The sequence below is a fragment of the Hemitrygon akajei genome, chromosome 9 (assembly GCF_048418815.1).
Source record: "Hemitrygon akajei chromosome 9, sHemAka1.3, whole genome shotgun sequence".
NCBI classification, from domain to species: domain Eukaryota; kingdom Metazoa; phylum Chordata; class Chondrichthyes; order Myliobatiformes; family Dasyatidae; genus Hemitrygon; species Hemitrygon akajei.
In genome coordinates this window covers 46,502,782-46,516,571 of record NC_133132.1, presented here as the reverse complement: position 1 = coordinate 46,516,571, position 13,790 = coordinate 46,502,782, and the positions used below count along the sequence as shown (strand labels likewise).

At 40.2% G+C, this 13,790-nt stretch overlaps 2 protein-coding genes across 5 annotated transcripts in view; one reads left to right on the top strand and one right to left on the bottom strand.

The window, feature by feature from the left end:
- The window catches only part of fig4a (FIG4 phosphoinositide 5-phosphatase a), a 109,991-nt gene extending 106,075 nt beyond the window's left edge, over positions 1-3,916 (bottom strand). The window contains exons 1-2 of one of the 2 annotated variants that reach the window (XM_073055894.1): positions 3,820-3,916; positions 3,621-3,700 (exon numbers count right to left, since the gene is read on the bottom strand). The gene's annotated coding sequence lies outside the window, so the exon portion shown is untranslated. Of the gene's footprint in view, positions 1-3,620 lie in introns of both variants that reach the window. The other variant, XM_073055893.1, reaches the window with a different exon arrangement.
- ak9 (adenylate kinase 9) overlaps positions 388-13,790 on the top strand; it is a 162,248-nt gene continuing 148,845 nt past the window's right edge. For 2 of the 3 annotated variants that reach the window (XR_012100217.1, XM_073055891.1), the window contains exon 1: positions 388-3,723. Coding sequence is in view for 1 of the 3 variants with exons in the window: in XM_073055891.1 (XP_072911992.1) it covers positions 3,622-3,723 (102 nt within the window). In the remaining 2 variants the exon portion in view is untranslated. Of the gene's footprint in view, positions 3,724-3,901; positions 4,059-13,790 lie in introns of those variants that run through there. The other variant, XM_073055892.1, reaches the window with a different exon arrangement.

Genomic DNA, 13,790 nt, shown 5'->3' with positions numbered 1-13,790 from the left:
GAGTATAGAAAGAAATTGGATGTTACTCTTCAGCTGTTCAAGATATTTAAGAGTTCATTAAGCTGGAAAGAATGTGGAGATTTATGACGATGTTACCAGGACACAGGGGGCTGAGTTATGGAGAGAGGTTGAGCAGGTTGGGACTTTATTTATTGGAGTTTAGGAGAATAAGAGGTGATCTCGTAGAGGAGTGAAAAATCATGAGAAGCACTGATAGTGTGAATGCACATAGTCTTTTCTCTAGGGTCCAAGAATCAATAATTAGAGGGTATAGATTTAGGGTGAGAGAGAAGAGATTTAATAAGAACGAGGGGCATTTTTTTTTCCACCCACAGGGCAATCAGTATATAGTACAAACTGCCAGAAGTGGCTGAGACAGTGACATTAACAGCATTTAAAAGGTACTCAGTCAGGTATATGGATAAGAAAGGTTTAGAGCTGGGGTTCCCAACCTGGGGTCCACAGACCCCTCAGTTAATGGTAGCAGTTCATGCATTAAAAGGTTGGGAACCCCTGCTTCAGAGGGATATGGGCCAAATGCAGGAAAATGGGATGAACTTGGATGGGAATTTTGGTCAGCAGGATGAGTAGTGCTGAAGGGGCTGTTTCCTTGTTGTATGACTTTGACCATAATGTTCTATGTCTGAAAGTCTTGGCTAGATTCAGAAATTGAACAACAGATCTTCTCTAAATTTAAGCATGACATAACATCACGTAACCATTGAGCATGAGTAGGCGGATTGACATTCTTCCATTTAAGCAAGAGCGCCCTCCTAGCTGTAAGAGAAATAAAAGCCAAAATGTGCAAATCAGATGTCTCCAAAATAATATCTTTTCCTCCAACAATACTGAATAAGGCAGTCGAAGGGTTAGGCTTAAAATTTACTTTGAAAAGTAAATTTGTGGGGACCATTTTTGAACTATTTTCAAAACCTTGGATTTGCTGTTAAAGTACAGATGTTGGCTAATAACATATTTCACTATATAAGGATTTTTTTTCTTTTTTCTTTCTTTACCATGTGCCATGCACCAACAGGATGTGTTGGCGTGTGACCAAGTGGCTAAGGCGTTGGTCTAATGATCTGAAAGTCGCTAGTTCGAACCTCAGCTCAAACTAGCAGCGTGTTGTGTCCTTGAGCAAGGCACTTAACCATACATTGCTCTGTGACAACACCAGTGCCAAGCTGTATCAGCCTAGTGCCCTTCCCTTGGACAACATCGGTGGCGTGAAGGGGGGAGACTTGCAGCATGGGCAACTGCCAGTCTTCCATACAGCCTTGCCCAGGCCTCAGCCAACATCGAAATCGACGAACAGCCAAAGTGAAGAAGAACTTTACCAAACAGCTTCGATCTTGGTCGCAGGCTTAGATTTTTTTTGTATAATAAAATTAGTACATTTCAATATTACAATTTAATTTAATTTACATGAATATAGGGTAATGAGATTGCAAGTGTAATTCAAATATAATGTATTTGGTATTATTTTATCTTTTTTTTGACTTATATCTTCTTGTACTCTGTATTCAAAGGTTTTTAGATATTCGAAGACTAAAAGAGAGGCAAGAGTGGATATTGGACCACTGAAAAATGATGTTGGAATGGTAGTAATGGAGGACAAAGAAATGGCGGAAGAACTCATTAAGTATTTTGCGTTAGTCTTCACTGTGGAGAGACTAGCAGTATGCCAGAAGTTCGAGAGTGTCAGGGAGCAGAAGTGAGTGCAGCGCTATACTATGGAAAAGATGTTTCAGAAGCTGAAAGATTTGAAGGTAGGTTAAGTCAGCTGGACCAGATGGATTACATCCAGGTGCTGTAAGAGGTAGCTGAAGAGATTGTGGAGGCATTAATAATTTCTCAACAATCACTAGATTCTAGAATGATTCCGGAAGACTGCATGTCACTCACTCTTTAAGAAGGGAGAGAGGCAAAAGAAAGGCAATTATAGGCCAGTTATCCTGACTTCAGTAATTGGGAAGATGCTGGAGTCCATTATTAAGGATGAAGTTTCGGGGCACTGGGGGCACATGATAAATTAAGCCAAAGTCAGAATTGTTTCTTTAAGGGGAAATATTGCCTGACAAATCTGTTGTAATTCTTTTAAGAAATAACAGGCAGGATAGACAAAGGAGAGTCAGTGGATGTTGTTTACTTGGATTTTCAGGTACTTTGACAAGGTGCAACATATGAGGTTGTTTACCATGGTATTTCAGGAAAGAAACTAGCATGGATAGGAGATTGGCAGACTGGCAGGAGACAAAGAGTCTGAATAAAAGGGGCCTATTCCAGTTGGCTGCCAGTGACAAGTGGTATTCTGTAGATTGGTATTGGGACCACTTCTTTTCATCTTATATGTCAATGATTTGGATAAAAGAATTGATGGCTTTGTGGGCAAGTTTGCTGACGATATGAAGTTTGGTTGAAGGGAAGGTAATGTTGAGGAACCAGGGAGTCTACAGAAGGACTTGGACAGATTGAGAGAATGGGTAAAGAAGTGGCAGATGGAATATAATGTGGGAAGTGTATGGTCATGCAGTTTGATAGAAGAAATACAGGTGTAGACTATGAGAGTCTTTGTGCAGGATTCCCTAAAGGTTAACTTGCAGGCTGAGTTAGTGGTAAGGAATACAATGTTAGCATTAATTTCAAAAAGACTAGAATATATGAGTAAGGATGTGATGCTGAGGCTTTATAAGGCATTGGTCAGAATGCATGGTGTATTGTGAGCAGTTCTGGTGCCTTACCTTAGAAGAGGTGCTCTGGCATTGGAGAGAGTCCAGAGGAGGTTCACAAGAATGATTTTGGGAATAAAGGGTTAACGTTTGATAGCATTTGATAGCTCTGGCTTGTACTTGCTGGAGTTTAGAAGAATGTTGGGGTGGGATCTCAATGAAACCTATGGATTGTTGAAAGACCTCGACGAAATAGATGTGGAGAGAATGTTTCCTACGTGGGTAAGTCTAGGACCAGAGAGAGCAAACTCAAAAATAGAGGGGTGCCCATTTAAAACAGAGAAAAGAAGGAATATGTTTAGCCAGAGGGTGGTGAATATGTGGAATTCGTTTGCACGGACGCTGTGGAGGCCAAGTCATTGAGCAAATTTAAAGCAAAGGCGTCAGGGGAGAAGGCAAGATAATGTAGTTGAGAGGGGTAATAAATCAGCCATGATGGACTCGATAGACCGAGTGGTCTAATTCTGCTGCTATATTTTATGGTCTGACGATCGCCAGAAAAAGTGGGTGTGTACCCGATGCGGGATGCGCCCCGCCGCCCGGGTGAGGCCACGGGCTCGGCAGCTCACGCGCCGCCAACCGCCGCCGCTTCTGGAGCGCGCTCGAGCGGCGGGCGGCGGCGCGCGGCCCTCTCCATTCCGCTTCGTTCGCGACCGAGGGCGGCGACGGCTGACCGTCTGCCTCCCAGATGGAACCCGGGTGCACAGGAACCGCTTACGGTTCGGCTCAAAACAGCCGCCGCCGCCGCCGCCGCCGGCCCTCTACCGTGGGATGCGCTTCACCTCAAAGCCGTTAAATCCCTCTGGTAGCTTTTACTTCCCGAGGCGCAGAAAATTGCCATTATTGGCAGGTTACTTTATTAAGATAATCAAATAAAAGAAAATTACTCACAATGAAGTCTGTTAGCTTATGGTCAGACTGGAACTCGCCCACCAAGTCAGAAGGGGAAGAACTGAAATACTTATGGGTCGCTAAAAATACAAACTTATGTCAGGTACGAAACGCAATTTCCTCTTCAGTGATATATAACAAAAATAATATTTCGCTAGACCCACTAAGCAGAAGGTACTTTAAAATTAAATATTCTTACTAATGTAAGGTTAAAAACGAAACCAGGATGTTAAAAACAAAGACATTGCCTTGCAGAAAATGAACTCCAACACATTATAATTCAGAGTCAAACACAGACTACAATTCCCAGATGTCAGTACGAATCATGCGCATGTACAGGAACTTGTTTCGCGTCTGCTTGCCCTGTTTCTATAGCTACCAATTTAAATCAATCTCTGCATTTCGTGTTGGAAGTGCGAATTGCGATCGGGATAAGTTGTAAGTTAACAAAAATACAGGATGCATGTAAATTATAGCTGCAATTTTACAATGTTGTTAAGATATGTTGTGTCAATGGAGTGCAATTTGCAAATAGTCAACTACGTATGCTCTGCACCATATCTTGTAAAATCACTTTTAAAAAGTCGCCCGCAACTTTAGTAAGATCAAATGTTGATTACTCGTTGAATATTCATGATAATCAAATATGCATTAGATTGTTTTGCTATATTGTTTACATAGTAAAGAGATGTAGAGCTTGAATGTTAAGGTAAATCTCAAATTCATTAAATGATTTTCTTACTTTATGCAAATTTAAATGTGAGAGCAAAGGTTCTGATTAAAGTAATGTATATGAACACATGTTGATTAATGTCATATCCCACATTTTGTAACTTAAAATTAGGATTGAAATACATTGTAAGAGAATTTCTAGTTACTACAGATGTTTGAAATCTGAAATTAAAACCGAAAATGCTGTTTTAATGAAGTGTCATTGATCTGAAAAGTGTAGTTTGTTTCTATCTTCACAAATGTACGTTCTACATATAAAAACGCTGCATGACCTACTAAATATCTTATGCATACTATGTTTTTATTAAAAGTTTTAAATTCTGGGGAGAATACAGGGGGATGCGATTAAATAGATAGACAAACAATGCAGAAAAGTCCTGTACCAAGGCACTTGCTTTGTGCTAGCCAACTTTTTGTATAAACCTTCAGCTTTTTTTTTTGAATTGGACAAGGTATTACCACCATTAATAGATTTTCATAAGAGTGCAACAGAAATAAAGTATGATTTATGTGATTCTTCTACCATTACTTTCAATGATAGCTTTTCTCAGCAGGCCAGGCAGCATCTATGGAAAAAAGTAAGCAATCACGTTTCCATAGATGCTGCCTAGCCTGCTGAGTACCCCAGCATTTTGTGTGTATTACTTCGATTTTCAGCTTCTGCAGATTTGCTCGTTTCACATTTTATAAGATAGATCTGCTCTTCATTTCAGATTTTGAAAACCAAAATGTTTTTAGTTAAAAATAATACTTGATTTATGATGAAGATACTTTTGAGAAGGATGCTTTGTTAAGTGAAAATTTTTAAATTGCAGAAGTATTTTCCATTTTTTAAAAAAGAAAAATCTGGTGTCAGTTTAGAGCTCAAAAAAATAGTTAAAGAGGCTAAACACTTAACTATGCATCAACACACCACCTGTAATAATAAACTATTTCATTAACAGTTACTTTTTGAATTAGTATAATAAAGCTAGCATACTGTAACTTGCATTTGATTCCAATGGGTCTCATATGTTTTTTCTTGTTGAGTACCCTGAAGAATCTAGGATTGGGAGATCACTTTTTCCAGATAAAAGCCTTCTTTCAGAGGGCTCTGAGTCTTCAAACTTTCTTCTTCAAAATGTCTTTGAGGTAAATTAAGGAAGGAAGTTAAAAATGTGATTTAAGGTAACAGTCAGATCCCACATGATCTTATTGAATGGAAGAGCAGGTTCAAGGGGTTGGACAGTCCACTGCTGTTCCTAATTCATGATGGTTTTGTATGTCAAGGTGATAGCAGGGAAGATGAGAGGCAGATTTGTTCCTGTATTTGAATGATATTGTTGTGATGAACCTGAGCTTGATTGTGCCTGTAATGTTAAAGATAAGAATTCTTAATATGACTGATGAGCAGGATAATTGGTAAAAAAAAAAGTATTGAAGATGTTGGAAATCCGAAACATAGATATTAAGTGAAGCGTTCGTGACTTGAAATGTCGACTTTGTTTATTTTCCCAAAAATGCTGCTTGATCCGCTGTGTCCTGCTTTTCACTCAGGAATAGTTTTGGTGGTGATGGTCAGTGGTTGCTTGTTCCTCTTGGGACACCTGTTGCTCACTCAGATCCTCATTTATGTGTTGATGGTTATGTAGTTCTACTACCTCTTTTCAGTTTACTTCACCAAACCCAGTCTCATATACCAATTTGTCAACATCATCTTGGAGATGAGTGAAGTTCCTAGACATAATGTGTGCCCACATGCTCTGGCCATGATTTATTTGATATGCCATCAGTTGTTGCATATGTTACATTGTCTGATACTAATGTAATCTGTTCATATCTTGAAGTTGTTCTTCTTTGAATTTTCCTCAACGGTAGGTTTCTCATTGCTGCTCAAACTGAAATGACACGTTGATAATAAGCCTTTAAGTGTAGCAATAGCACCCTAGTACATTGCTTGCAACAACTAAATGGTGATAGTGGGCATAGATATTATCAGCCATAACCTTATTGTTAACCAAATACCTAGGGGCATTATTGACTTTTGCACCTTCTCTCTCTCTTACTGGCATATGCTTACAGACTCCTTCAGCACTGCTTCAAAGGAGAAGGGTAAGGTAATCGTTGGCTGTCCTAAATCTTTACACAGTTTTTTCATCCTGTTAAGATGAAGTATGAGGGCATGCTCTTCCAAAAAAGTCCCATCTTATTCATTTTAAATGCTTGCTTAGGAGAACAACCATCTTTCTCGATTCTTTGTTTTACTTGGCTTGGAATTTTTTTAGCAGCCACCGTCTCCCTCACAAGACAAATATTATGCAGGTTTGTACATCTTTTATTGTATAAAGATAGAAAAAGATGAAAAAGCTAAGTAGAACAAGAAAGGGAAACAGAGTTGGTGTTTCAGATCCTAGACTCTTCATCAGAATTGGCAGCATATACCTCTTAAAACATTGAAATCAACTTTGAAATTATGGCACTCTCAAAACATTTATCCATCTCCCTAACCTTCTTTAATGTCTTGCCATTATAATCTCACATTTTCCTGAGACGGTCTCAGAGACACATGTAATTGATTCTGTCTTTTCCATTCTCTCCATTATAACATATCTGCTTTTCATAACATGTTGTATTTCAAGTATAGCATCTCTTAAATGTGTATTTCCAATAGTCAAACATGTCAAAAGCCAATTAAATCAATAAACTACTTTTAGTATGTACTTTTGTTAATGGTCTGTGTATTTCAGGGCAGTTTTCACCTGAGTGCTTAAAGATCTTTATTGATATGTCTGCACTGTAAGGATTTCAATTGCAACTTATTGCTATTATCAATGTAATCAGCAGCCACAAAACATTCCTGTGAGTGGGTATAGCCGCAAGGCAGCAGAGGTTTGAAATCGGAGTTTTCCCTCTCCTAGGTAAGCTATCATCCATGGTTAATGAGCCCCATCTGCCCAGAGCAACCGGTTTTAAGGCGCCAGTGGCCCACCTTTTCCCCTTCTCCTGTCAGTGAGAACAGTTCCGCCGGGCATAAGAATTGTGCCACACGTGAAGGCCAGGAGTTGGACTTGGTTGTCAGAGGCTGTTTGAGATGCACGCCATGAAGAGCATTTTTTTAGCACTGGGAGCTCGTCCCCACTACCACCCTTTGGCTATGACTACCCTTGGAGACCCTAGTCAATTCAGATTGGCTGTAATATCTTCTCCATAATCACCATAAATGCAAGCACACCACAAGACTGTCTGCTTTATACTTATAATTGAGAAGCTCCAATGCCATATTTAAGTCTGTTGACAATACCACTGTTGTTGGCTGAATTGAAGGTGGTGACAAATTGCGTAAAGGAAGGAGACTGAAAATCTGGTCGAGTGGTGCCACAGTAACACCTCTTACTCAATGGCAGCAAAAGTAAGATCTGATTATTGAAACAGGAGAAGGAAACTGGAGATCCATGAGCCAGTATTCATCAAGGGATCAGAGGTGGAGTGGATCAGTAACTTTAAGTTTCTTGCCATATTCATTTCAGAGAATCTGTCTTGGGGCCAGCATGTAAGTGCCATTACAAATAAAGCATGGTAGCACCTCTACTTTCTTGGAAATTTGCACAGATTCAGCATGTCTTCTAAAACTTTGACAAACTTCTATAGATGCACAGTGAAGAGTATTCTAACTGATTGCATCATAGTCTGGTATGGAAACACCAATGTCCAAAGCTTACAAAAAGCATTAGGTACAGCCTAGTCCATCGCAAGAACAGCCCTCCCCACCATTGAGCACATCTATGTTGAGTGCTATGCAAGAAAACAGCATTCACCCTCAGGACACTTGCCATCCAGGCCTTGCTCTCTTCTTGTTGCTGCCATTGGGAAGAAGCTTTAGGTCCTACACCACCAAGTTCAAGAATAGTTATGCACCCTATATCCATCAGGCTCCTGAACCAGCTTGCACAATTTCACTCACCTCAGCTTTGAACAGAGTATACAATCTATGGCCTCACTTTTAAGGACTCTTCAACTCATGGTTTCAGGTTTTTTTTGTGTGTATTTATTTGTACAGTTTGTCTTCTTTTGCACATTGGTTGTTAGTGTTTGTATAGTTTTTCATTGATGCAAGAAAATGTATTTCAAGTTAACATATAGCGACATATACTTTATGTACTTTGATAATAAATTTACTTTGACTAAAAGTCAACAGTTTTAGAGGACCTTGGATTTCTAAAGATGTTAAGGCCCTGGTTACAAAGAAAGAAGGAGGTATAGGCAGCAAGGAACAATGAGGTGCTTGAGGAGTATAAGAAATGCAAGTAAACACTTTTGAGGGAAATCAGAAGGGCTAAAAGAAGGCATGAAATTGTTCTGGCAGGCAAGGTGAAAGAGAATTCCAAGGGCTCCTTCAGATATATTAAGAGCAATAGGATACTAAGGGAAATATTAGTCCTCTTGAAGATTGACATGATCAACTATGCATGGAGCTGAAAGAGATAGGGGAGATCTTAAATGTATTTTTTGCATCTGTATTTACATGAGAGACACACCCCTTCTATCAGCGATGGCACAGTCCTGCTCAGATGGAAAGAGCATTACTGACAGGTGGAGAGAGCACTTTAGCAACTTAGTCAACAGACCTTCTACGTAGGCCAGACTACTCTTGTCCAGATACTCCAGAAACCTACTGCTGATAGCATCGACCTGTGGTGAACTACATATACCTGTCTGGACACGGCCCCCCCCCCCCCCCCCCCCCGCTGACTGCTCCTGTGGCTCCTCCCACGGACCCCGGTATAAAGGCGATTGGAGACACAGCCCCGGCCTCAGTCTCCAGGATGTTGTGTGGTGGTCACTTGCTGCTTGTTCTTTCTTCCAGCCAATAAAAGCCTATATCTCGCCTCACGTCTCCGAGAGTTATTGATGGTGCATCATGACCTTCCTTCTACAATGGGTGGGGTAAAACAAGCCTTTGCTTGCTGAAGTTCTGGAATGCCATTTGACTACTGATCTGTTAAAATGCAGCAAGATGTTAGAAGTAAAGTAAAATGTACACACGTTCTTCAGAAGGGAAGACACGATCGAGTTTTAAAAAGAAAGTGAGAAAACTGAAGAATTCCGTTGTTCATAAAAAGTGAGTAACGGGTAATAATCATAAAACAAAGAGCAGAAATCACTACATCAGAAAAAATTATGAATTTGATTACACAACAGGTAATTGGCACATGTATACTGAGCTATTGGAACAGTATTTTGAAGTAAATTAAATAGTCAGTGAGAAGCGAGTGCCAATTTTGATAACTGCATTGTGTTTAAAGGCATATAATTTGCTTCAACATTTAACTGCTCTAATCAAACCATCAGAAATGAGCTTAGCTGCTATTGTAAAAGTAATGCAGGTATGTTTAGAACCAAAGCCATTGTTGATCACAGAATGCTTTCGGTTTCATAAGCGGAATCAAAAAGAAGGGAAGTCTATTTCAGCATATGTGCTGAATTGAAGAGATTGTTTGGACATTGTCAGTTTGGTAATGGGCTCAATGATACACTAAGAAATCATTTAGTTTGTGGAATCTTAAAAGAAAGCATTCAAAAACAGCTCCTATTTGAAGCACAACTTAAGTTTTAAAGAGCAGTGGAAATTGTTGTTTCAATGGAATCCGCAGGCAGAGACACAATTAAATAAATAAATACAGATTTAAAGTCAAAACTTTCAAAAAATGCAATAAAGTAAGACACATATCAAGGGTAAAATAGCATTAAATGAAAATGCCACAGCCAAGTTTTGCAGCTTGATCACTGAAGGAATTCTTTCCCAGGATGAGTGAAGCTCATGAATAGTTTAATGGTCCAGGTAGCCAAGAAGAATAGTCTGTCAGGAACAGTAGTGATTTCAAGATTACCATCAACCCAATACCCTTTGCCCAGGATAGAGGATATATTTGCAAACCTTACTGGAGCAAAGCACTTAAGCAAAGTGGACTTAGATGAGGAGTACTTGCAGATGGAGATGGAAGAAGAATACAAAGTGTTTCTCAATATAAACACTCACAAAGGGCTTTATCGGTATAATAGACTTACTTTTGGAGTGGCATCCGCACCTGCACTCTGGCAGAATGCTATGGACCAGGTGCCCAAGGCTGCCCAGGCACTCGGTGTTACCAATAAGGATGACAAGGAACATCTCCAAAACCTCACTACTTACTGCCCATTACACTATTGGCATTTAGGGCAACAGTGAAGGTCCTCCATCTCTGGCAGTGTTCAGGGTTTCCTTCATCACGTCAGTAGCTTCCTCTCAGTTTTCACAACTATCAGTCATGCAAATCCTGGGTGGAAACTCAGGAATATCATCACATTCAGATGTAGAAGGATTCTTTATTGCTGTTTCTGTAACAATTTTTTTGACCATTCAGGGTTGTTAGCCCTGAGCTTCCAAAACCTCAAGACAGTGTTACAAAAGATTAAAAGTTTATGAGCTCAGATCACAATGTGACAACTGTGAATTCTTTAAACCAAGCATCACTTACTGTGGTTACATGATTGATGCACAAGTGTGCTGAGAAAATTCTAGCAGTGGTAGATGCTCCAAGGCCAAAGGACATGTCACACTACTATGACAGGGCCCTGTCACATCTGACCACTGTGTTTTACCACTTGAACTCATTACAGCAGATCAGGAAGTAATAGCAATGGACAAAGCAGTGTGAGATGGTTTTCAAAAAGATAAAGGAAATGGTGACATCTGACACAGCTAAGACACATTATGGTTCACATCGTCCAGTGAAGCTTGCCTGTGATGCCTGTCGTATGGCATAGGTGCAGTCATGTTTTGAATGATGGAAGTGAATACCCCATAGCCTTCCCATCACGTCCCCCTTACCACTGTGAGAAAAATTACACACAGATTGACTAGGCCTTGCGTTTGGTTTGGAGTGTAAAATGGTTCATCGAGTACTTGTATGGGAGAGTGTTTGTTACTGGAGGGCCCAATTACAAGGTCAAATAATCATGGAAATGCCGATGAATTGTCTTGTTTACCTTTGGAAAAGGAAATAATGGAAACATTTACAAAAGAGGACACCCTCTTGACAGAGAGGCCTTGACTCTGATTTGGGGTGTAAAGTGTTTCAAATAGTACTTGTATTGGAAAGAATTTACCCTCATTACTAATCATCAACCACTAGTGTCCATCTTCAATTCACGGAAGGGTGTTCCACTAACAGCAGCAGCATGAATGCAGAGATGGGCTGTCTTTCTTGGAGGACAAGAGGATGACTAATCATGGAAATGCTGATGAATTGTCCTGTTTACCCTTGCAAAAGGAAGTACCAGAAAAATTTACTGAAAAAGACACTCCTCTTGACGTATTTACCCGAATGTAAATTCAAAGTCTCTCTTTTATGGCAGAAATATCCATAGGGAAACCAGAAAATATCCCTCACTCTTTCTGGTCTACATGGTCACCCAAAATGACTGGAATGTGTAACAGAAATCCCACTTCCCTTATTTTTACCACTGCTGGGATGAACTTGCCCTTGACGAGTTTGCCTTATGTAGGGATTAAGAGTTGTTGTGGCATTCAATCTGAGAACTAAACTGTTAGAAGAGTTGCATGCTGGTCATCTAGGGGTGGTTAAAATGAAAATGTTGGCTTGAAACTTTGTCTGGCGGCCTGGAATAGATCAGCAGATTGAGCAGCTTGCCATACACTGTATAGAATGCCAACCTGTCCAGGAGGTGCCAAGAGGAGCGCTTCTCCATCCTAGAGAATGTCTGCATTGCCCTGGCAGAGGATTCATGTGGATTTTGCCGTACCGTTCATGGACACAAATTTCTTGGTAGTAATGGATGCAGCTACAAGGTGGCCGGAAGTGTTCCCCATAGTCTTCACTATAGCCTCCCACACTTTTGATCTATTGAGAAGCCTCTCCACAAGGACTGGTGATTCAGAACACATAGTCAGTGACAATGGACCACTGTTTGTGTGGGGGGGGGGGGGGGGGAGTACAGTTTCAATCATTCGTAAAAATGAATGGAAAAAGATATATTACATCTGCACTATACCACCCAACTACAAATGGCTTGCCTGAAAAGTTTGTCCAGAACCCTAAGAAAGAACTGCAAGCAATGTCAGCAGAACACTCTACGAACACTGACCAGGAGCTCACCAATTTCCTCCTTGCATATCATAATGCAACACACTCCACAACCAACAAGTCACTAGCCAAAATGTTCCCAGGTCATCCCTTGCATTCATGCTTGGATCTTCTCAAACTTAAACTTAGAAGGAGGATGCAGGACAAACAGCTGAGACAAATTAAAGCCTCCTCAAACAAGGAGGTTTGATGTTTCATTCCTGGACAAGCAGTCCTGGTGAGTGACTACAGAGGTGACAGAGGTGATCAAAAATGAGTACTTGGAAAGTTTAAGGACAGAACTAGATTAATCTCCCACACAGTGGAGATTGCTTCTAATATCATCTGGAGACATCACATCGATCAGTTGAGGAGAGCAGAGTCAATTGATAGAGAAGACAGTGGGCTACCGCTATTAGAACCATTTCCTTAAGTCTCAGAGTCAACTTCTACAATCACCACGGAATGCACCCCAGGACCTGAAATTGTTTTCACAGCCACAAGTCTCATCTGCCAAAGAGAGTGATCCCCCTTGTCAGGAAAGGCGTTATCCCACAAAAGTTCAAAAGCCTCCACACCAATTAAATCTTTTACCCTGAATGCACAACTTAAAATTTACTATGCTGTGGATATCTGTAAATCATAGTTGCATCATATAATATATTGTGTATATAGTTGAGATGCATTCTCTACTGAGTTGGAGTTTATAGCAAAGCAGGGAGGAGTGTTATGTATTTACTATTTCAATAATATTTGAGTAATCTTTTGTGTGTGTGTATGTGTGTATATATATATAGTTTAATTAAACATTGTTTTTTAATTAATTACAGGTTATATAAAAATACATTAATTGCATACGTCATCACACAACCATGTGATACTTGCAATCCTCACAAAAAGTAAACTCTTTTTACATCTTCAGACTCATGCAGCTTCATTTGAATTAGCTTAATGTTTTCAAGTTCTAAAACATAACATGTGTTATCTTCAGTGATAGTTTCTTGGATAAAGAAATCAACACCAGGATTTGTAAGGCTAGTCAGTGACTGGGCTGCCTGCAATCACACACGCTGTGCCAGCACAATATCCAGATGTCCACTAAGATCAACCTGTATAAGGTTGATGTCTTCACTGGCCTTCTGTATGGTTGTGAAACATTCACTATATATGACAGACAGCTCGAGCTGCTGGAGCACTTCCATGTACGTAGCCTGAGATCCATTATGGGCATCCGCTGGCGTGACTGTATTACAAACCTGGAAGTCCTCAATAGGGCAAAGACTACCATTAATGAACCTGAAAACACAACTTTGTTACGCTGGGCTCCAGACTCCCT